A 23,415-nucleotide genomic window follows, 5' to 3' on the forward strand; every position below is an offset into this window, starting at 1 on the left:
GAAAAGCACCAGATTAAAGATGGATTCCAGTCAGGGGTGAAAGTAACTTACAGGATTTACCGGTACTGCTGGAGTCCTGAGGGGGGGGGGGCGTGGCCTCATCTGCAAGAGGCGTAGCCTCTTAAGATTTAAAGGCCCTGGTTCACCAGCTGTGGCTGGGAGACCCAGGGCCTTTAAATCAATCAGGGGCTCCCAGCTGAAGAGGTGGCTGGGAGCCCCCCGGGAGGGGGGGGGGAACCCCGAGTTTTGCCACGCTGGGACCGGGATTTAAAGGGCCCGGAGCTCCTGTCACTGAGGGGAGCCCCGAGCCCTTTAAATCCTGGCCCCAGCCCGGCCGCCAGAGCCGTGGCCGGGATTCAAAGGTCTCTGGGCTGCCCGCAGCCGCGGGGAGCTCTGAGCCCTTTAAATCCCAGCCGCAGCCGGGATTCAAAGGGCTCTGGGCTGCCCGCAGCCCCGGGGAGCTCTGAGCTCTTTAAATCCCGGCCGCCGGAGCCACGGCGGGGATTCAAAGGGCTCTGGGCTGCCCGCAGCCATAGGGAGCTCTGAGCCCTTTAAATCCCAGCTGCAGCCGGGATTCAAAGGGCTCTGGGCTGCCCGCAGCCATAGGGAGCTCTGAGCCCTTTAAATCCCAGCCGCAGCCGGGATTCAAAGGGCTCTGGGCTGCCCGCAGCCACGGGCAGCCCAGAGCCCTTTGAATCCCCGCTGTGGAAGCCGGTGCGGTCAGGCACGGTGTACTGTCAGGCTGGGAGGAATGAAGGCTTGGGGGTCTTACAGTGACATGTGATCATGTCACATGAACTGGAATCAGAGGTGAAAGTAAGTTGGTCCGGTCCAGTACAGTGGACCGGACCGGCTTACTTTCACCTCTGATTCCAGTTCATGTGACATGATCACATGTCACTGTAAGACCCCCAAGCCTTCATTCCTCCCAGCCTGACTCACAGGAAGGCTTGCTTGCAAACAGAGCCCCAGTCAATTGTCCCGGTTGATGGGAGCCATTAAGATTCCAAACCATCATTAATGACCCACACTTTGCATAATTACAATAGGCCATCAGAGTTCTATTTCATATTTCTAGTCCCAGATACAAGAGTGGTACATTTATACAAATAGAATGATCAGACTCAGTAGATTATAAGCTTTGTAATGATACCTTACAAGAGACCTTTTGCATGAAGCATATTCCAGTTACATTATATTCAATTACCATATTTTTATAAACCCATATAGACTGCACAATGTCACAGTTTCCTTGTGCTCCCCTTGTCTTTCTGTATCTATGTGTTTGCACATGCCTAGCACAAGATAGTCTCAGTCATGGGCCAGGACCAAGTGCTACAGAAAAACAAATACAATAACAAACATGTTTACGTACAGCCAAATGCACTGCAGCTCAATCTTGAGGCAGCTCAAGTACTTGATTCCCACAGAACTCTGGGGTGAATACCATCTGGTCCTAGTATCAGAGGGGCAGCCGGGTTAGTCTGGATCTGTAAAAGCAGCAAAGAGTCCTGTGGCACCTTAAAGACTAACAGACGTTTTGGAGCATCTATGCTCCAAAACGTCTGGTCTATCTGGTCCTAGTGATTGCTGTTCTGAAAATTTATCAATTTGTTCTAGCACAAGCTCCTAACACTTCAATCTCTGAAAGTGTCCTCTAATTTTTACTTGAAGAGTAGGTCCAGGTTGGTATCTCTCTAGTATCAGTTGTGGGAGAAGACTTATGCAAAGAAATCGTTTAGCTTCTCTGCAATGTCCTTGTCCTCCTTAGTTGCCCCCTTTACCCACTAGTGGTCCAGCGTACCCATCAATACTCACAGACTTCCTGCTTCTCATATACTTAAAGAATTTCTTGTTATGTTTTTATGTCTCTCCTCTATTTGCTCTTCAACAGCCCTCTTAGCTCCCTACTTTTAACTCTCACTTTACAAACTATCTGTCATTGTTTATGTTTCTTTTTACTGGCTTCCCTAGGGTTGGATTTGCATTTCCTAAAGGATGGCTCAAATAACCTGTTGTAAATTGCCCTTTAACTAGACTATTCTTTATTTGGTTTGATTTAAGTACATACAAAGACATGAGATGCTTATCTAAGGTCTCTAGGAGACTGATCCTGTACTATTTAAGCAAGCTGGAGTTTTGCCATTGACAAATGTGAGCAGGATCAAGTTCTCCACATGATTAAAACCACAATCATAACAAAAACTGCCACACACCAGTATGGCCAGTTTCTCTCAACAAACAGAAGAAAGGGCTACTCACCTTGTGCAGTAACAGTTGTTCTTCGAGATGTCTCCCTATAGATGCTCCACTTCAGGTGTGCATGTACCTTGATCGGAAATTTTTCATTAGCAGTGTCCGTTTGGCCCATGCATGATCTCTGTGCAACCTCATGGCATGCTCTGAGGGTATACAGGGCTGCATGGGTGAACCACCCTCAGTTCCTTCTCTATCCAAATGTCCAACAAAGCACAGTCCAAAGCAGAGGAGATGGAGGGCAGGTAGTGGAGCACCCACATGGACACACATCTCGAAGAACCACAGTTACTGAACAAAGCAAGTAACCCTTTCTTCTTCTTCAAGTAGTGCCCCTATGGGTGCTCCACTTCAGATGACTCCCAAGCAGTATCCTCACAGGGAGGAGGGAGTTTCAGAATCAAGCCCAAGACTGAAGACAGTACTGCATTACCAAGTGCGGCATCAGATCTGGTAGCATGGACGAAGGCATAGCATTTAGAAAAGGTATGCGCTGAGGCCCATGTAGCAGCTATGCATATCTCAAATACTGGAATGTTTTTGACTAATGCTGTGGAAGCTGCCTGCAATCTAGTAGAGTGTGCTGTTATCCTCTGGGGAGGCAAAGCACCGGCTGCATTATAGCAATCAGTAATATATCCAGAGATCCATCTTAACAGTCTCTGTGAAGAAATCGTGTACCCCCTAGATCTTTCTGCGATGGAGACAAACAGTTTAGGTGATTTCCAAAATTGCTTGGTCCTATTCAGGTAAAAGGCCAAAGTCCGACGTACATCTAACATATGAAAGGAGGTCTCATGCTGAGATTTATTTGGTTTAGGAAAAAATACTGATAGCCAGTATATTCATCTAAGATGGAAATCCAATGCACCTTAGGAGAACTTCAGAGGACTTGATGAATCTTGGCAGATTCTCTGTCACATCCTGAATTCTTGCTTCAGATAAGAAGCACTCTTCTAGGGAGTCTCAGTCTGGGCAGCAGATAGATACTCAGTCCCCGACCACCGCCACTCTGCTACTCCTCTTGGAAGTGGTGGTCATGAAACTCCCATCCCTTCTGACCCCTTCCTCCGATGACTTTTCCAAGGCATTATCAACAGTATTACCTGTACAGAGAGCCTGAAAGCAGTTGCTTACCTCTATCAGTTTTGGGGGCACACTGGTTCTCCTCCTCCTTCTTCAAGAGGTCACACGCTACCAGTTTTCTTCCCTGTTTTCAGCCCCCATTGCACTTTCCTCTCCGATTCTTCAGCATGCTATGCCCACAATACCAGAATGTGGCCCACAGACCTAGCTTTAGCATTTATTTTATTTAGCAGGCCTGTCTCCTGTAAGACATTGGCTTTAGCAGTTAGCATAAAGCTTGAGGCCTATAAACTCTGGCACAGATCAATGGCCCAACTAAGTTTTGAGAGACCTGAGAATAGTGTGTTTAAGGAGGAAGTTTGTACGTACTGACACCAGGCAACCACAGGAATATGAGCTAATGCCAGCTGTTGGATATTTTAAGATAGGAACCTCTGCAGATGTCTGACCACAAGAAAGCCATGGCAACAAACTGATGTATTTGGTAATAAGTTGATAATATATAATCCAGCAGTTCTCAAACTATGGGTTGTGACCCCAAAGTGGGTTGTGACCCTGTTTTAATGGGGTCACCAGGGCTGACGTTAGACATGCTGGGGCCCGGGGATGAAGCCTGGGCAGGGGGGCCTGTAACCTGAGCCCTGCCGCTCAGGACCAAAGCCTGAACCCCACCTCCTGGGGCTGAAGCCAAAGCCCAAGGGCTTCAGCCTGGTGCAGCGGGGCTCAGGCCCCCAAGTCCAGGGCTGAAGCCCTCGAGCTTCAGCTTTGGCCCCCATGCCCGGGGCGGTAGGACTTGGACTTTGTCTTTGGCTTCCCACCGCTTGGGGCAGTGGGGCTTGGGCAAACTCAGGCTTTGGTCCCCGCTCCTGGGGTCACATAGTAATTTTTCTTGTCAGAAGAGGGTCACGGTGCAATGAAGTCTGAGAACCGCTGTACTATAGGAGAAGGGCACCCCAACATTAGTAAGGTGAGGAAATACAAATAAGAAAGAGAGGAGAAACCTCCACTGAATAGGCATTAGGCATAGTGGCGTCAGCATAACATATTATAAGAGTTGTATCCCAGTCTCTGAGCAGGAGAGAGAGATGTAGCCCTTGGCAGGTGCCAGGATGATGGCCACTGGTGATGACGAGGAAGGGGATGGTAATGAAAATGATAATGGCTAACATTTCAGGTTGTTCTGAAAGGGATGGAGTAAGTATATAGAGGTCCAGATGTATATTCTGTGTTATCTCCACCTTGCTGGGTTAGAGTGTTTGTGACTTTGCTAAATTATTAATAAACTATTACAAATACAGAAAGGTTTCTAAAGCGTGAGTGTTGCAACTGTGCACATCAGGGTTCCCAAAGGAACAGTAATTTTGATAATACTGGGCCTGATCTTGGGACAAGAATCAATCAAACCTCAGAGTAATAACTGGGAATTCTTTAAGTAATCAATAATAATTAATATATAATCCATAGATCAGGCTACACAAATCCTGACTTCTATTCGGGAAGTCTTCATTTTCTCTGATGCAACGCAGGGTCAATACTTGGGCCTCCAGTGCTTTGATCTTTTCTTCCAGTATGAAGACCAGCTTGCATTTTGTGCAGACAAAGTCGCTTCTGTCCTCCAGGAGAAAGACAAACATGACACATCCTGTGCAGGTCACAACAGCTGATCCATCACAATCCATATTTTCTTCCTTGTACTGTATCAAGAGCCTTTTCAGAGGATGTATTTACTGTTCCCAGAAGCCTGAAAGGCAAAAACTCTGTGGGCTCTCTCCCTAGGTGAACTCCCAGGCAAACTCCCTCTGTTTGCTTCCCTTCTGTTCACGGCTCACTAGGTTCGCAGCTGCTCACTGTTCATTAGGTTTGCTTCTTTTGTTGTTGGTGGGCAAGGGCAAAAGCTGGGCTAACTGCATTCTGGTTGATGTGCTTCTTGATGTCCATCCATCAGCTCAGCAGCAATGGGGCCAAATGAAGTCTTTCCACCACTTTCTGTCTCGTACCAACTTCACCACTTCATTTACCTTTAAACCTTTTTATGCTATGTCATTCTTCACTGTGCCTATTCATCGCATCCTCAGCCTTCCTCTATTTCTAGTTCCTTGCACACTGATACGTAGTGGCATGTATGGGATCTTTTCCAGGTCCATTCTTGTCCAAACCATCGCAGTCAGCTTCCTTTAATTTTCTGGAACAGCGTTATTTCTTGCCCTAGCCATTTTCTTATCACTTCGTTTTTTATTTTCTGCAATCTTTAAACTCTCAATATTCCCCTCAGCCGTTCATTTCTGCAGTCAATATCTTAAATCCATTGGCCTTCCTCATACTCCAACATCTCAACATGTATAGCAGTATTGGTAAGACAACTGTCTCTGTACACTGATTTTTGTTTTTATCAAAATGTCTTATGCTTTCCAGGGTTTACCAAATCCAAACAGAGCATGGAGAAGAGAAGCCAAAAAACTATGGCAAGTGGAAGACAAGAAGTAAAGATCAAAGTTGGAGACAAAGAACTAGAACAAGTGGAAAAATTTGCGTACCTTGGAGAACTAGTATCAAAGAAAAGAAACTGTTGAAGATGACATAAAAAAGACAACATGGGTGAGCCACTATTGCATTTGGAAAACTCTGTAAGATCTGGCTGATATGCAACTTCATGTTAATCAACATCTACTATACACATTTTTTAAATTAGCAGGTCTCACAGCAGTGCCAACTCGCATACATTGTACTCAATTATGCAATATTAAGGTTCTGTGTAAATTTTACTTCATAGTATCAAATATAGTACTAGGAGGATCTGCCATCTAGCAACAATTAAAACACATGAAACTGGAACATTTATGTTGGGTGTAACCGAAAAACTTTGGAAAGAGTGCTAAATGTGTTTTTCTTTTAATCAGAAAAAGTTTCTTAAAAAAAAAACCAGTGGAAAATAAATCTACCCTCCAATAAATGATGATAAAATGTGCAATTAGCTTCCTTTTGCTTTGCATGACAAGCTACATGAAGCAGACACCTTTTCAGATTCCTGGTACTATTTTCCACTGCTGACCCTTGCACAAGAGGTAACTTTATTAAAAAACTATTTTACTCTCCACACGTACAAGCTGACCATTTGCTATCTCCCATAACCTCATGTGAGGCTAAGGCTACCAACTTGCAGGGCTAACTAAAAAGTTATAAAGGAAGGGCAAGATAGTGGAATTTCAAGCTGTTAAATGTGACAAACTTACCCCAAAAAACAAAATCATGCAAAAACTGAAAGATACCTAGAACTTTGGAAAAATCAGATCTCCCAATTTGCAGCTTGCAAGAATGCCATGGGCTAAGATTTCAACGCAGCTAAACTCATTGTCCTTTTTCAAGCAAAGCTGTCCGCAACAGAAAGGAATCTTGCCACCTACCGGTCAAGTGTTTGGTTAAGGGTTATACCATGAACTAGGAGCCTTATAGATGGCTAAAAAATTCAGCTGAATTTCAACTCACAGAGCAATGCCCTGCTACCTTTCCTACCTCACCAAGATGCTCAACAGTCCGATATAACAGTTTTCAAATAACTAAATTTTATTTCCAAGGTAAAGGTTATAGACAATTTCTCCAGGAGCTTAAGACAAGAGATTCAGAAGCCAACTAGTAAGTCAAAGCATTACACCTCTCAGGAGTGAGCATCACGTGAAGAGGGATCATTAGAATTGCACAGCCTCCAACTGTCAGTTCCTTTTCAGCCAAAGAAACCAAACATACATGCAGTTCACAAGAGGAAGGAAAAAGAAAGCTCTGTGGGATGCTGTAAAGTCTGGGTGTGGTTACTGTAGGCTGAGCGCTATCAGTCAGGTACAATGAAAAATGAGAACTTCTTGTGCTGCCATGAGGGGGGGTGGAAGAGGAGAAGGTCTTAGATACAACAGACCTCATTAAAGCCAGTGGTTATGCCAAGCACTTCTTCGGGTTCAATAAAAGGAGCGTTCAAGTCCCTTTATGTCATAAACACAGCTGCAGACACTACCACCAAATCCCTAAACTGCATAATCAAGCGTGAGCTGACCCAGATAGATAAATGCCCTTCTGTGGCTGCAAACACAGTGCCTACGGGATTGGTTGCAGCGTGTGCATGTTGGAGAGAGATAGAAAGCCAGGAGAAATGGTGAGTGTAACCCTGAGAGGAAGCAGAGACAGAGCTTTGTGGACCCAGAGTTCATTACAGTGGCAGACTTGCAGAATTCTGAGCAAGGAAACTGCTTACTAAATCTCTATTGTGATCAGGCAAACGGGGACAGCGTGTATTTTTTTTGTAAACAAGATTACACCCAAAATACACCTGACTCATAACACTGATTTCTCATCCTAATGGAATCAACTCTGCAAGGCCCTGATTTTTTGGCTAACTGCTCACGTCAAAGGGGCAACAATTATTTTCTGAAACGTCCTTATGTTTAATATTAGAAGTGGAGACCTTTATAATTTTCATCACCATATAATTTTGACAAGTTTCCAAGCCCCTGTCTTGGTTTATGTTCCACCCCCCCCCCCTCTCATTTTTGGATGTGTACACTTTTGGTGTGAAGTAATTTAAAAAAAATTAATGGGGAGCATTAGGATTAAATGTACAAAACTGCTTAGAAAGACAAGATGGATGAGGTAATATCTTTTACTGGACCAACTTCTGTTGGTGAGAGAGACAAGCTTTTGAGCTACACAGAGCTCTTCTTCAGGTGTGGTAATGGTTTTGTAGTCATCACATACAGTAACTCCTCACTTAAAGTTGTCCCGGTTAATGGTTCCGTCGCTGATCAATTAGGGAACATGCTCGTTTAAAGTTGTGTAATGCTCCCTCCAGCCACCTGCTTTGTCTACTGCTTGCAGAAAGAGCTGCCCATTGCAGCTAGCTGGTGGGGGCTTGGAACCAGGGTGGACCAGCAGCCCCCTATCAGCTCCCCGCTCAGCAGCTGCCTGCAGTTCAGCTGTGTCCCTCCCCGCACTGCCATGTGCTGCTCCTGCCCTCTGCCTTGGAGCTGCTCCCTGAGACTCCTGCTTGCTGTGCGGGGGGGGCCGCACAGGAAGGAAGAGGGGAGCTAATGTCAGGGCAGTGCTCCTGCACCCCACCTACCCCCATTTTCCATAGAGCAGGGGGGACAGACCAGGACTTGCAGCAGCTGCATCTCAGCAAGCTGATCTAATTAACAAGGCAGTGTACTTACTGGAAATGCACATATCTCCCTCCATTCCTGCTGCCTTGTGTAGAGAGAGAGTTAACCCTTGAGGGCTCAGCCAATTGCTAGTTCATAGAAATCATAGAATATCAGGGTTGGAAGGGACCTCAGGGGGTTATCTAGTCCAACCCCCTGCTCAAAGCAGGACCAATCCCCAGACAGATTTTTACCGCAGTTCCCTAAATGGCCCCCTCAAGGATTGAGCTCACAACCCTGGGTTTAGCAGGTCAATGCACAAACCACTGAGCTATCCCTCATCATTTAGCAGTAAGGGAAATATCCCACCCTCTGACTCCTCCACCTCAACCAAGCTTCACAATCATCATCACTGTGTACCAGTATTAAATTGTTTGTTTAAAACTTATGCTCTGTGTGTGTGTATATTAGATAGATACACAGTCTTTTGTATGGTGAAAAAAATGTCCCTGGAACCTAACCCCCTCATTTACATTAATTCTTATGGGGAAATTGGATTCGCTTAACACCATTTCGCTTAAAGTCGCATTTTTCAGAAACATAACTACAACGTTAAGTGAGGAATTACTGTATACACTTTTAAAGATATCAAAATCCATGTGTTCAGGATATTTTGTAGCAGGCTAGTGAAATAAAAAGGACAGTTTGCACAGGTTTATCATTTGTAAATTGTGGGGAGGCAATGCCTGTATGACTGCCATTCTTTCTGTCTGCTAAACAATTGTGAAACTGCAGTAAAGGAGAGCCATGGCATATCTGAATAAATCTGCCCCTCCTTACCCCCTGCAACAAAAGAACTTTAATTAGAGAAAAAGCTATAGTAGCATGTTTTCATATTGGATCTAAACTTGACATTAAGAATACAGTTAATGCATCATTTTGTAATACAGAGGCATCCTTTAGTTTTAATCCAGTTAGAGAATTTTCAGTAATTTTTTCTTTAAACCAAAAGCAGAATTTCATACACAAATGTGTGCATTATAATTTAAAGGATCTGAGAAAATTGCAAAACTTGTTATATAGTGCCATTCTTTTGCTCAAGCAATTGTTTTTAACAAAGGATTAATGAAAAAGTTTTACAAAATAAACTATACTATTTGTACATTAAAAATGTGTTAGCGTGTTTTATAATAGGGTAGTCGTCAAAATCGTCAAATGCAGGTTGTTGTTTTTTTAATTTAAAAACTAGTTTTGGGGACCCTTGTATGGATTAATTTTCAATACCATTTTTTGAGAGGTTGAGATAACACTGACATATTTCTACGTAAGATTACTACTACTGTTCTTTTTGACTTTATAATTCACATCATCTACAGTACAGTTCACACAGTCATGACTTCTCTAGCTGGGGGTTCTACAACATCCCCTGGGCAGTGCTTAAATTGCTTGTCTTTCAGACAGTGCTTGATGATTCCCTGACATCAACTTGTACAATTGCTTGCATAATGATTTTAGGATTACAGGCTCACACGGGCTCGATACCATATTTCTTCCTCAAAGTTAGCTAGTACATGCCTATTGAATAAACATTCCCTTCTCTTTCGACATCGTTTTGAGCATCTTGTTTGGGTCTGGATAAGATCAGATCAGGCCCAATCCATTTGGTCCTTTGAAGCTGTCAGTGTCCAGATTCTCCAAGGTATCTGAAAAACCAATGTTCAACTGCTGAAAATTTTAAAGTATCAATGTACTTTTTAAATAATGTACTTTTAAAACATTTTACTTAGTGTGTCAAGAGACCTCTTCAGTTTGCAGTTTCAAAGAACATTGTTTCTGTATGGTCTCAAGCCAAAAGGCTCTAGCCAATTAAGCTACCGTGGACAGGTCCTCTCCAAGCACCTAACCATTCTTACATGCAGCATACCTATGACTCATCTCTGTACAACCCACTATTTGAATCATTTGGGATCTCCTGACGTGGGTCAGTGGTCTTGCCTCATGCTTCTCCTCCACATTGTCCCTGTGCCCACGTTGTTCATCAACAGCTATCCCTGTTGCTCTACTCCCATTCCATGTCTCAAACATAATTTGTGTCACTGGGATGTGTGTTCAAGTCCTTCAACTTCGCTCATACAATGTCTCTTCATGAGCTGCTTGACTGATGGTGTTCGTGAGGCATACTTCAAGGCGCTTCCATCTTTAATCAACAGGTCTATTCTTATTCCTTTTTTATACACAATACCTTCTTAGCCAATAGTTTAGGGCTAGCACTTCAAAAGTCCATTGGTCTGCCTCCTTAAATAAGGAGGAATTTCTGTTTAAGGGAATAGGAGAACAGGGGCTGTTGCACACTTAGTTTTGCATTATTTTTATCTCTCACTTTCCTGAGTCAGTTCTCTTACAGAATTAAAACCCAAACCACAACAAATTATGTGATAAATAGGTCCTCAAAGTTAAAAAAGTAGTTAATGATTGTGTGTGAAAACTGACAGAAATTGCAACTGGATCCTAAGAGCTGTAGATTTACTTTGACTGTGATCTACATTGCCCTGAAAAGGCAAATATCCAGCCACACTGGTCTTGTGGGGAGGAATAGCTCAGTGGTTTGAGCACTTGCCTGCTAAACCCAGGGTTGTGAGCTCAATCCTTGAGGAGGCCACTTAGGGATCTGGGGCAAAAATCAATGCTTGGGGTCCTGCTAGTGAAGGCAGGGGGCTGGACTTGATGACCTTTCAAGGTCCCTTCTGGTTCTAGGAGATTAATAATAATAATTGGAGATATACCTATTTATTTATTGCTAGAAAGCCACAAACAAGGTGAAAAACTTGATGCATTTCCTTGCTGGACATAGTGTAATGCTGGGATCCAGTGCAGAATTAATGACCACAAACGCAATGAACCAGTCAAGCCTTTTTAAAATTTGTCATTAAAATCTATACTAACACTTTATTTCAATTCTCATTGTATTTAATTTTAGTCCTATGATTAAATTTTTTTTTGCTGCAAAAGACAGTTGTTTTAGACAAAAGGAGGAGGGGATATGTTTCTTAAGATAAGGACTATTCCTATCTCCCTCCTTTATGCAGTTACAAAGCTATAGCTTGTCTTTTTAAAAAACGTCTATATTTTATCTGCAAATGTAAGTGATATTATACTACCCCCAAAAACCTTCATTTTACAAATATCCTGTAAACCGGGGCGGGCAAACTTTTTGGCCTGAGGGCCGCAACGGGTTTCGGAAATTGTTTGGAGGGCTGGTTAGGGGAGGATGTGCCTCCCCAAACAGCCAGGTGATGGCCCAGCCCCCCCGCTTCTCACCCCCGATGATCCCCCCGGGACCCCTGCCCCATCCTCCCCCCCCACTCCCTGTCCCCTGACTGCCCCTGGAACCCCCACCCCTGACTGCCCCTCGCCACCCCATCCAACCCCCCCTCCTTCCTGACTGCCCCCCCCAGGGACTCCTGCCCTCATTCAACTCCCCGTTCCCCACCCCAACCCCTATCCAGACCCCTGCCCCCTGACGACCACCCCTGCCCCCTATCCAACCTCCCCGCTCCCTGCCCCGTTACTGCGCTGCCTGGAGCACCAGTGGCTGGCGGCACTACAGCCGCGCAGCCCGGCTGGAGGCAGCCACGCCACCGCACAGCACAGAGCACTGGGTCAGACCTGACTCTGCAGCTGCGCTGCCCCAGGAGCTCGCAGCCCCGCCGCTGGCACAGTGAGCTAAGGCTGCAGGGGAAGGGCCTGGGGCTAGCCTCCCTGCCCAGGAGCTCAGGGGCTGGGCAGGAGGGTCCCGCGGGCCAGATGTGGCCCGCAGGCTGTAGTTTGTCCACCTCTGCTGTAAACTGATGTTACAGAAATGTTAATCCTATTATTAAAAATACTCTTGTTGCAATTGTTAGTTTTTTAGCAGAAAGGAGGGACACATTTTTTCAGATATTCCACAACGCCCCCTTATTGAAGTTACACAATTCGTTAGCAAAAGGAAAAAGTAGCCCTCACAAAGGGTTTCTCCACAATATACAGATAAGCCTGTGTAAAACATCATTTTTATTTCACTAGCCCTCTACAAATATCCTTAAGACATGGATTTTGGTTATTTTAACCTTTAAAAATGTGTGCCTGACATCTACAAAGCTGCTTCACTTACTTAACAGTGCCCTTTTTTCCCATTACCTTTAGAAGTGTGTGCTACAAAGCACTTATTAATGCCCTGCTTTTTATGCTAATCTTTTAAAAGTTTATTTGTAAAACTGTACTTGGTGTGATTATGTTTAACAGAATTTACATTTTTATTTATTTTTTTTTAAGTCAAGAAGAAATAGCATTATCATCTCTGGTAAAGTGTTAGCAACTCTCACAAATTAATTTAAACTTAGGATGACCAGATGTCCTGATTTTATAGGGACAGTCCCGATATTTGGGACTTTGTTTTATACAGGCACCTATTACCCCCCAACCCCTGTCCGGTTTTTCACACTTGCTGTCTGGTCACTCTATTTAAACTAACCTCTCAAATTAGGCTGTGTGTTTTATATACAGTAATAAGTCTTTGGAACAGTTTTTGGTTGGAGTTGCTTTTGCACAGTGGGCAATTCATTTAGGCAAACTTTTAAAAAGCACTATTTTTTTAAAAGTCTGGGGTCTTTCTACACAATATCACTAACACAAAAATCTGCATTTTTCATCTCATTCTTTTTTTTTTTAAAGAAAATATTACTGAAATCTCTCTAATGGGGGTATGACGTTTCAGATCTAATTCTAGAATTTAAAAAGTTCTTTTATTGCAGGAAGGGGCATATTGCTTCAGCTATGACACATCCTTACTAAAAAACTGCTGCATTCATACTGAGTTAGAAAAATCAAGACTCCTGGCACAAGTTCCTAAAAGGCAATGGCTTTAGACAAACTTCTCACTGGTTCAGGAAAATGCATTCATTTTAATATTCTATGATGTGTCTAAAGAACATCTTCTGATTGGCTCAGCCAAGAGGTGTGGCTGATTGTCCTGGAATTGCTGGTATTTAACTAGTGACAGCCATTGGGGTCAGATGCTTTTCTATTTCTATTTTAAAGCTTGCTCTCTCTGTGATAATCCATTTTAATTTCTCTCTGCTATTCGACCAGTAAGAGGCTTTTTTCCTTTCTGGCTATTTTAAAACCTTCTATCACTTGGTGTCTTGTTTACTCTGCTTTATTTTCTCACTTTCTGCCATTTGTAATATTTTGTAATTTTCCACTTAATTCTCTCTCCTTTTTTGCCTTTTTTTCCTGTCTTGCTGTTTTAAATTTTTCTCCCATTTTGTCTTGTTTAATCCCCTTTATTTTCTCTTTCTGCCTTTTTTCCTGTCCATGTAACTAACTCTTACTTTCTGATAATCCTCTGTTTTGTAAATTATCTTAAAAGGGCTTAATGCTTCTTTATGCTGTAGCCTGTTTAAAAATAGCTTAAAATGACCTTAACATAAAAAACCCCACACAAACGCTATTTATACATTTAGTCCTAATACTCCCCAGTTAAAATTAAATTTAAAATGGCTGCCATGCCAAAAGTGTACCTGTTCAAAAATGAGACCCGAGCAGGACATAGAAGAGGGCATGGAAACCTGTTAAAATTACATTGTGAGGAAAGGTACTGAGGTCTTCACTTACTAATATTAATATTAGTTGTGTTCTGAATTTTTTTCTAAATTTTACCCACTATCATCACTGTAAAAATTCTCTAAGTAAATGTTTTGCTAAATAGAGCCAGAGACCCAATTAAAAATTAAAAGGAAAACCCTTGTCGTGAGCACATATAAAATACCAAAACTAAAGAGAATTTAGCCAAGAGAATGTTTGTGCATAAAGGAAAAGGTCCCAAGTTTTCAGAGCTAATGGTGAATCTTAGTTCTTAGGAAATTCATATGCAATTCCCATCAGGTTTTTTGACAATTTAAATAAGCATGAAAAAAATACCATGCTTCCCACACTGATAAACAGCCAGCCCTGTTGTGTGGCTGGAGAAAGGGAGTTGTGTCTCCAAGAACTAGCTGTCCCACACCCACAACAGTGGAGAAGGGTCATCCCAGTCCAAGCCACTCCCATACATCAAGGGAAAAGGGTGTTCCAGTTCTAGTAAGACCTTCCCATCTATCCAGGGGCTTGTCCCAGTTCTAAACCTATGTGCCAAGACAGGGTATGGGTGGGTAGGATGCAGAGCCTGTTTATGTTCTAGCCAGCCATGCTCCTGAAATGTGGAATGAGAGGAGTCTGCCATGTACATTGGCCAAACCGGACAGTCTCTACGCAAAAGAATAAATGGACACAAATCTGACATCAGGAATCATAACATTCAAAAACCAGTAGGAGAACACTTCAACCTCTCTGGCCATTCAGTAACAGATTAAAAGCTGGCAATTTTGCAGCTTCAAAAACAGACTCCAACGAGAAACTGCTGAACTTGAATTAATATGCAAACTAGATACAATCAATTTAGGCTTAAATAGAGACTGGGAATGGCTGAGCCATTATACACATTGTCTCTATTTCCCCATGTTAAGTATCCTCACAGCTTCTTGTCAAACTGTCTTAAATGGGCTATCTTGATTATCACTACAAAAGTTTTTTTTCTCCTGCTGACAACAGTTCATCTTAATTAATTAACCTCTTAGAGTTGGTTGGGCAACTCCCACCTTTTCATAGAATCATAGAATCTCAGGGTTGGAAGGGACCTCAGGAGGTCATCTAGTCCAACCCCCTGCTCAAAGCAGGATCAAACCCAACTAAATCATCCCAGCCAGGGCTTTGTCAAGCCTGAACTTAAAAACCTCTAAGGAAGGAGATTCCACCACCTCCCTAGGTAACCCATTCCAGTTCTTCACCACTCTACTAGTGAAAAAGTTTTTCCTAATGTCCAACCTAAACCTCCCCCTCTGCAACTTGAGACCATTACTCCTTGTTCTGTCATCTTCTACCACTGAGAACAGTCTAGATCCATCCTCTTTGGAACCCCCTTTCAGGTAGTTTGAAAGCAGCTATCAAATCCCCCCTCGTTCTTCTCTTCTGCAGGCTAAACAATCTCAGTTCCCTCAGCCGCTCCTCGTAAGTCATGTGCTCCAGCCCCCTAATCATTTTTGTTGCCCTCCGCTGGACTCTCTCCAATTTATCCACATCCTTCTTGTAGTGTGGGGCCCAAAACTGGACACAGTACTCCAAATGAGGCCTCACCAGTGCTGAATAGAGGGGAATGATCACATCCCTCGATCTGCTGGAAATACCCCTACTTATACAACCCAAAATGCCATTAGCCTTCTTGGCAACAAGGGCACACTGTTGACTCATATTCAGCTTTTTGTCCACTGTAACCCCTAGGTCCCTTTCTGCAGAACTGCTGCCCAGCCATTCGGTCCCTAGTCTATAGCAGTGCATGGGATTCTTCCGTCCTAAATGCAGGACTCTGCACTTGTCCTTGTTGAACCTCATCATATTTCTTTTGGCCCAATCCTCTAATTTGTCTAGGTCCCTCTGTATCCTATCCCTACCCTCCAGTGTATCAACCACTCCTCCCAGTTTAGTGTCATCTGCAAACTTGCTAAGGGTGCAGTCCACACCATCCTCTAGATCTTTAATGAAGATATTGAATAAAACCGGCCCCAGCACCGACCCTTGGGGCACTCCACTTGATACCGGCTGCCAACTAGACATGGAACCATTGATCACTACCCACTGAGCCCGACCATCTAGCCAGTTTTCTATCCACCTTACCATCCATTCATCCAGCCCAGACTTCTTTAACTTGCTGGCAAGAATACTGTGGGAGACTGTATCAAAAGCTTTGCTAAAGTCCAGAAATAGCACATCTACTGCTTTCCCCTCATCCACAGAGCCGGTTATCTCATCATAGAAGGCAATTAGGTTAGTCAGGCATGACTTGCCCTTGGTGAATCCATGCTGACTGTTCCTGATCACTTTCCCCTCCTTTAAGTGGTTCAGAATTGATTCCTTGAGGACCTGTTCCATGATTTTTCCAGGGACTGAGGTGAAACTGACTGGCCTGTAGTTCCCTGGATCTTCCTTCTTCCCTTTTTTAAAGATGGGCACTACATTAGCTTTTTTCCAGTCATCCGGGACCTCCCCCGATCACCATGATTTTTCAAAGATAATGGCCAATGGCTCTGCAATCTCATCGGCCAACTCCTTTAGCACCCTCGGATGCAGCGCATCCGGCCCCATGGACTTGTGCTCGTCCAGCTTTCCTAAATAGCCCCGAACTACTTCTTTCTCCACAGAGAGCTGGTCACCTCCTCCCCATACCGTGCTGCAGAGTGCAGCTGTCTGGGAGCTGACCTTGTCTGTGAAGACAGAGGCAAAAAAAGCATTGAGTACACTAGCTTTCTCCACATCCTCTGTCACTAGGTTCCCTCCCTCATTCAGCAAGGGGCCACACTTTCCTTGACTTTCTTCTTGTTGCTAACATACCTGAAGAAACCCTTCTTGTTACTCCTAACATCTCCGGCTAGCTGCAACTCCAAGTGTGATTTGGCCTTCCTAATTTCACTCCTGCATGCCTGAGCAATACTTTTATACTCCTCCCTGGTTATTTGTCCAATCTTCCACTTCTTGTAAGCTGTTTTTTTGTGTTTAAGACGAGCAAGGATTTCACTGTTGAGCCAAGCTGGTCGCCTGCCATATTTACTTTTCTTCCTACACATCGGGATGGTTTGTTCCTGCAACCTCAATAAGGATTCTTTAAAATACAGCCAGCTTTACTCGACTCCTTTCCCCGTCATGTTATTCTCCCAGGGGACCTTGCCCATCAGTTCCCTGAGAGAGTCGAAGTCTGCTTTTCTGAAGTCCAGGGTCTCTGTTCTAATGCTCTCCTTTCTTCCTTGTATTAGGATCCTGAACTCGACCATCTCATGGTCACTGCCTCCCAGGTTCCCATCCACTATTGCTTCCTCTACTATTTCTTCCCTGTTTGTGAGCAGCAGGTCAAGAAGAGCTTTTCCCCTAGTTGGTTCCTCCAGCTGCACCAGGAAATTCATGTTCTCTGTATGTATATATATCTCCTCACTACATGTTCCATTCTATGCATCCAATGAAGCGGACTGTAGCCCACGAAAGCTTATGCTCAAATAAATTTGTTAGTCTCTAAGGTGCCACAATTATTCTTGTTCTTTTTTCTGGGTTCTAGGTGGCCCTGCCCTTGACAAGAGGTCAGGGGGTGGGGTTGCATGTGTGTGTGCATTCAGGCTCCAGATGGCCGTATCACAGGGCTAGAATGGGTAGAGTGCCAGGGTCATGCTGTAGCCAGCCAGCTACAACACAAATATGGAAAGGCTGGGAATATAGATTCTAGCCTGCCCTACCTTGGCCACAGGGGAGGGGCATCTTCAGGTTGTAGACAGCCCTCATGGGTGGATCACACTGGGTTCTGTCTGGCTACATCTTGGAATTCTAACCATCTCTCCCCACAGTGCAGAAGGTGTAGGGAGAATGAGATAGTAGTAGCAAATTCAGTTTCTATAGTCTGACCCAGCCTCCTGGGGGGGACAAGGGGCACCTCTGTTATGGCAGGACAGTTAGGGGAGAGGCACAATATGCCCAAATTCTATTCAGCCCTGCCCCAACACAGGGGAACGTGTTTGGTTTCCAGCCAGACCAACCTGTCACAGGCACTGGGTAGCCAGGTTCTAGCCAGCCCCGACATCATCTGGGGCACACTCCAGGTTCTAGTATCCTAGAGACCAATAACTTACTGTGAAAGAATTCCTCGTAGTCAGTTCTCTCCACACAGCAAGTGTACATGCGCAGAGCCGCTATCTTAATCTTCTAGAGAGAAAGAAAACAACACCTGTAGTACCCACCAAAAGGTCACCATGAAGACTGGATAAGTTACACAAGCATACACAGTGATCTTCTATGATCAGATTTGTTTATCCATATGTTGGATTAGACACTCATTTTAATGCCCCTCCTTAAAGCCATCCCAAGGGATTTAAAAAAGAAACATGTGAAGATGGGCCTGTTTTGTCTTTTTGATTTCCTCCTCTCTCTCTTAATGTTGATTTACACTGTTCTGAGATTAATTTTGCACAAGTCACTTTTTAAATATTTTAAAAAATAAACCATTGATGTGCCAAAGACTCAAAGTTTCTCTTTTTGGCTTCAAATATACTCATAAAACAAGCATGTTTAAGGTGCTAAAAGAGAATCTCAGACGAAGACTTTGGTGATATAGATTTAACATGCCCCAAGACTTGGTAGTCTTGTTTACTGCCTTCCAGTGCAACATTAGCCTATTCATTACATTTTCTAAAAATAGGATACAGGCAGTCCTCGACTTCATGTTCAAGTTACGACGATTCTACATTGACACCCTGATTCAACTTATGACTATAGGTATCGAGTTTACGACACTCGGTCCCGCAATGGAGTAGACTGTGGTTCCGAGTTCCGACACAATTGTAAGGAACCAATTGTGTCATAAGTCCGAGGACTGCCTAGATACAAATCAGAGACAGAGAGGAAAACTCTTAACTGCTCCCTTTCACTCACCGTTGGGAAGGGACTCGGAGAAGTAGAGAATTCACAGCACTCTCCATCCACCTGACTTTGGGACTGCTAGGGAACAATGAACCCACCATTTTAGGTGAACCCACCCCATAGGTGAACCATGAACCCACTGTACTAGCAGACCACCTAATCAGAATGTGCACACCCTGCATTTTAAGACGGCACTTCAAAATACCAAAAGGTGAATTTAAGTCTGATCTGACTACAAGGACACTAGGGAAATAATTTCCAAAGGAGGAGAACAGCTTTAAGGCACAATTGTTCTCCTCATTCAGTAGTCCTGAAGTTCTGCCAGAAAAATGGAAGATTTTGACATCCAAAGCTCTCTTAATCAAAATTATGCCTAAGCTCTTAGGTGCCATTACAATTACAATTTACAATAGAAAATGCAATCCACTTGAGTTCAGACTTTGTGACAACAAAGATTATCAATGCAAAATTATTTCAGTTAAGATTTATGGAACTTTTGTTCTGATATATTACCACCACCGCACAATGACTGAAACCCATATTGTTAATATGGGCCCCGTCCCATAATTAATTTTCATCCTGTCTTTATAATCCTCCATTAAATATATAATCCATTTTCATTTGTTTTATTTTCAGTCTTTTCAATGACTCTTTTCACCATAGTACCTGAACATATTACAGACATTAATGAAATTATCCTCCCAACATCCCTGTGAGACAGAGTAGCATAATCACTATTTTAGGGATTGGAAAAACTGAGGCACAAATATTAAGTGATTTGATCCAGGATGACACTGGAAATCTATAGCAGAGATCTCCAGCATCTGCCATATGTAATATTAACTGCCAGTTATTGGAACATTTTCATTCTTTATTAATTCAGTGTTATCCGGAGAGAACTGAGTAATACATATAATACTCTTGAAGAATAACCGAAAAGAAACAAGCCTCTCTAAATAAAATGCATTACCCCAAACACACACAGACACCAATAATCACTGAAGAAGATCAGATACCCACATTTAGATCTTTAAAGGTGGACACAATTCAGTCACTATATACAAGGGAAGTTGAGTTACACACAAACTTAACCCAGATTTCAAATCAATGTGAGATTAGCTCAAGAATTGTCATGTGATGCTCAGCACTCAAATTCTTATTTTCATTTTTATTGCCATCCTCCTAGCATCTAGAGACCGCAACATGATCAGGGCCCTTAGTGCTAGGCACTGTACAAACACATAGTGAAAGACAGTCCCTACCCTGGAGAGTGTACAGTCTAAATAAGGAAGGCAAAGGGTGGATGAAATTTTACAGGTGGGGAACAGAAAGAGATTAAGTGACTTACCCAAGGTCATACAAGGAGTCTGTTGCAAACCCTGGAAATGAACCCAGGTCTCTAGACTCAACCACAAAACCCATCCTCTCTGTAAGCCCAAGACCCTGGACCAAAAGCAAGTGGTAACAAAACAGAGGCAGTGTGGTCCACCTTTGTTGGGACCAAGAGAGGAAGCAACATGCAACGCTCTTCGGCAAAACCCTCTGGACAACTTGGAGTGGCGTTCACAAGCTCCCAAAGGGAACTGCTGCCAGCTTCCATTGCTGGAGGGTAACTGTGATGTGGGAACTTTGATGGATGAATAAAGTGAGGAAATAAGTTTTTGGGAATCCAAGTGGCCTTCATTCATTTACACACCAAAATAATAAAACTCCTACTTGTGTCAATGGAGGCCCTGTGCATAAATCAAGGCAGGTTAAAGCCTTGGGCTATTATTCTCCATATTGTGTGAGAGACCTTTATATGAGTAGTATGAATGGGACTGTGCCCATAAATATCCCATCCATGTCACAAAGAACCTAGTTCTCAAAACAGATATAAAGTAACCAACTACACCTCTACCCCGATATAACGCAACCTGATACAACACGAATTCGAATATAATGTGGTAAAGCAGTGCTCTGAAGGGGGGGCTGCGCACTCCGGCAGATCAAAGCAAGTTCGATATAATGCGATTTCACCTATAATGTGCTAAGATTTTTTGGCTCTCGAGGACAGCGTTATATAGGGGAAGAGGTGTACAGGAAAATATTAAGACTACCAAATTAATTGTGTTACCCATTTGTTATATTTCAGTGGTCCAGTGAATCCCATTGCTTCTATTATCTTTGTGAAGGCACCCACTTTCTCTTCAGATGGCTGCAGGGAATCTTTTGCAGCAAGAAACTGTGAAGTAAAACAAGGTAAAATCAAATAAAACAGAATCACGTTCTTATCCCAGCAATTCAATCTGATCATTTTAGACAAATAAAAAATAAACTGGAAATTTTAACTTCCGTTATAAGTTGTCTTTATAAGTAATGCAGTGCACAAAACTGACATACCAGCACTCCTGAGAACACGTTGCACCTATACACAGATTACTCACTGATTCACTTTATTTAGAGTGATAAGAATCTGTATACACACCTCCAGCCTACTTTATTCGGGGCCTAACCAATAAATTAAAGTAGAACTGTAAAACATTAAAGATTGCCCAGACACAGATACACTAAATCACATTAGAAGAACTGAAAGACAATTACACAAAAGTTAGAAAATGACAGAATTAACATTCGTGCACTGTGAATTTGGTTACCTTATGTACACAGTCATATATGTTAAGGCAGAAGGGACCTTTAATGATCTTCTAGTCTGACCTCCTCTATTGCACAAATAATAGAATTTTACCCAATAATTTCTGTGTCAAGCTTATAAATTGTGGTGGAGCTACAGTGTATTTTTAGAATCCATCTTCATTTAAATACATCAATTGATGGAGAATCCATCATATACCTTGGTAAGATGTTCCAGTGATTAATTTTACTGATAAAAATTTACACCTTTTTAAAATGTTTGTTTTATGTCACCATTTCTAATAGGTATAGTTCAGAAATCTGCCTGCATTTGCTGTACCCTTCTATACCAATATTCCAGTCATGTGTATTATCCCACCAAGGCCTGGTCTACACTACTCGTTTAAACCGATTTTAGCAGCGTTAAACCGATTTAACGCTGCACCCGTCCACACAACGAGGCCCTTTATATCGATACAAAGGGATCTTTAAACTGGTTTCTGTACTCCTCCCTGACGAGAGGAGTAGCGCTGAAATCGGTATTACCATATCGGATTAGGGTTAGTGTGGCCGCAAATCGATGGTATTGGCCTCCGGGTGGTATCCCACAGTGCACCATTGTGACTGCTCTGGACAGCAATCTGAACTCGGATGCACTGGCCAGGTAGACAGGAAAAGCCCCGCGAACTTTTGAATTTCATTTCCTGTTTGGCCAGCGTGGAGAGCTCATCAGCACAGGTGACCACGCAGAGCTCATCAGCACAGGTAACAATGCAGTCTCCTGAGAATCAAAAAAGAGCTCCAGCATGGACTGCATGGGAGGTACTGGATCTGATCGCTGTATGGGGAGAGGATTCAGTGCTAACAGAACTCCGTTCCAAAAGATGAAATGAAAAAGTATTTGAAAAAATTTCCAAGGCTATGATGGAAAAAGGCCACAGCAGGGACTCAGTGCAATGCAGAGTGAAAGTTAAGGAGCTCAGACAAGCCTACCAGAAAACCAAAGAAGCAAACGGAAGGTCCGGTGCAGGGCCAAAAACATGCTGCTTCTACGCTGAGCTGCATGCAATTTTAGGGGGCTGCGCCACAACTACCTCACCCCTGTCCATGGATTCCGAGGTGGGGGTTGTAATCTCAGCCATGACTGAGGATTCTGCGGACGGGGAAGATGACGATGAAGAAGAGGACGATGAGCTTGCAGAGAGCACACAGAACTCCGTTAGCCCCAACAGCCAGGAGCTTTTTCTGACCCAGACGGAATTACCCTACCAGCCCTCCCAAGCCACTAGCCCAGACGGTGAAGCCATGGAAGCGACCACTGGTGAGTGTACCTTTGTAAATATAAAACATGGTTTAAAAGCAAGCGTTTTTTAATGATTGATTTGCCCTGAGGACTTGGGATGCATTCGTGGCCAGTAAAGTTACTTAGAAAAGTTTGTTAACATGTCTGGGGATTGAGCGGAAATCCTCCAGGGACAGCTCCAAGAAGCGCTCCTGGAGATACTCCAAAAGCCTTTGCAGAAGGTTTCTGGGCAAGGCAGCCTTGTTCCGTCCACCATGGTAGGACACTTTACCACGCCATGCATGTAGCAAGTAATAGGGTATCATTGCATGACAAAGCATAGCTGCGTATGGTCCCGGTGATTGCTGGCATTCAAGAAACATCCGTTCTTTATCTCGCTGTGTTATCCTCAGCAGAGTGATATCGTTCAGGGTAACCTGGTTGAAAATCAGGAATTTAATTAAGGGGACAGAGATGGCCATTTTCCTACTGGGCTCGGGGCCTGCTGCTTAAAAGAAATCCTTCCTT

The 23,415-nt window shown here is 43.4% G+C and overlaps 1 protein-coding gene across 4 annotated transcripts in view; it reads right to left on the minus strand.

Moving 5' to 3' along the window:
- The window catches only part of LOC123348237 (ubiquinol-cytochrome-c reductase complex assembly factor 1), a 97,803-nt gene that overhangs the window by 63,416 nt on the left and 10,972 nt on the right, over positions 1–23,415 (minus strand). For 3 of the 4 annotated variants that reach the window (XM_044985723.1, XM_044985724.1, XM_044985722.1), the window contains exons 4-5: positions 21,109–21,216; positions 18,206–18,278 (exon numbers count right to left, since the gene is read on the minus strand). In XM_044985723.1, the coding sequence (XP_044841658.1) occupies positions 18,206–18,278; positions 21,109–21,216 (181 nt within the window). Of the gene's footprint in view, positions 1–18,205; positions 18,279–18,756; positions 18,876–21,108; positions 21,217–23,415 lie in introns of those variants that run through there. The other variant, XM_044985725.1, reaches the window with a different exon arrangement.

This window comes from Mauremys mutica, chromosome 13 (assembly GCF_020497125.1).
Source record: "Mauremys mutica isolate MM-2020 ecotype Southern chromosome 13, ASM2049712v1, whole genome shotgun sequence".
NCBI classification, from domain to species: domain Eukaryota; kingdom Metazoa; phylum Chordata; order Testudines; family Geoemydidae; genus Mauremys; species Mauremys mutica.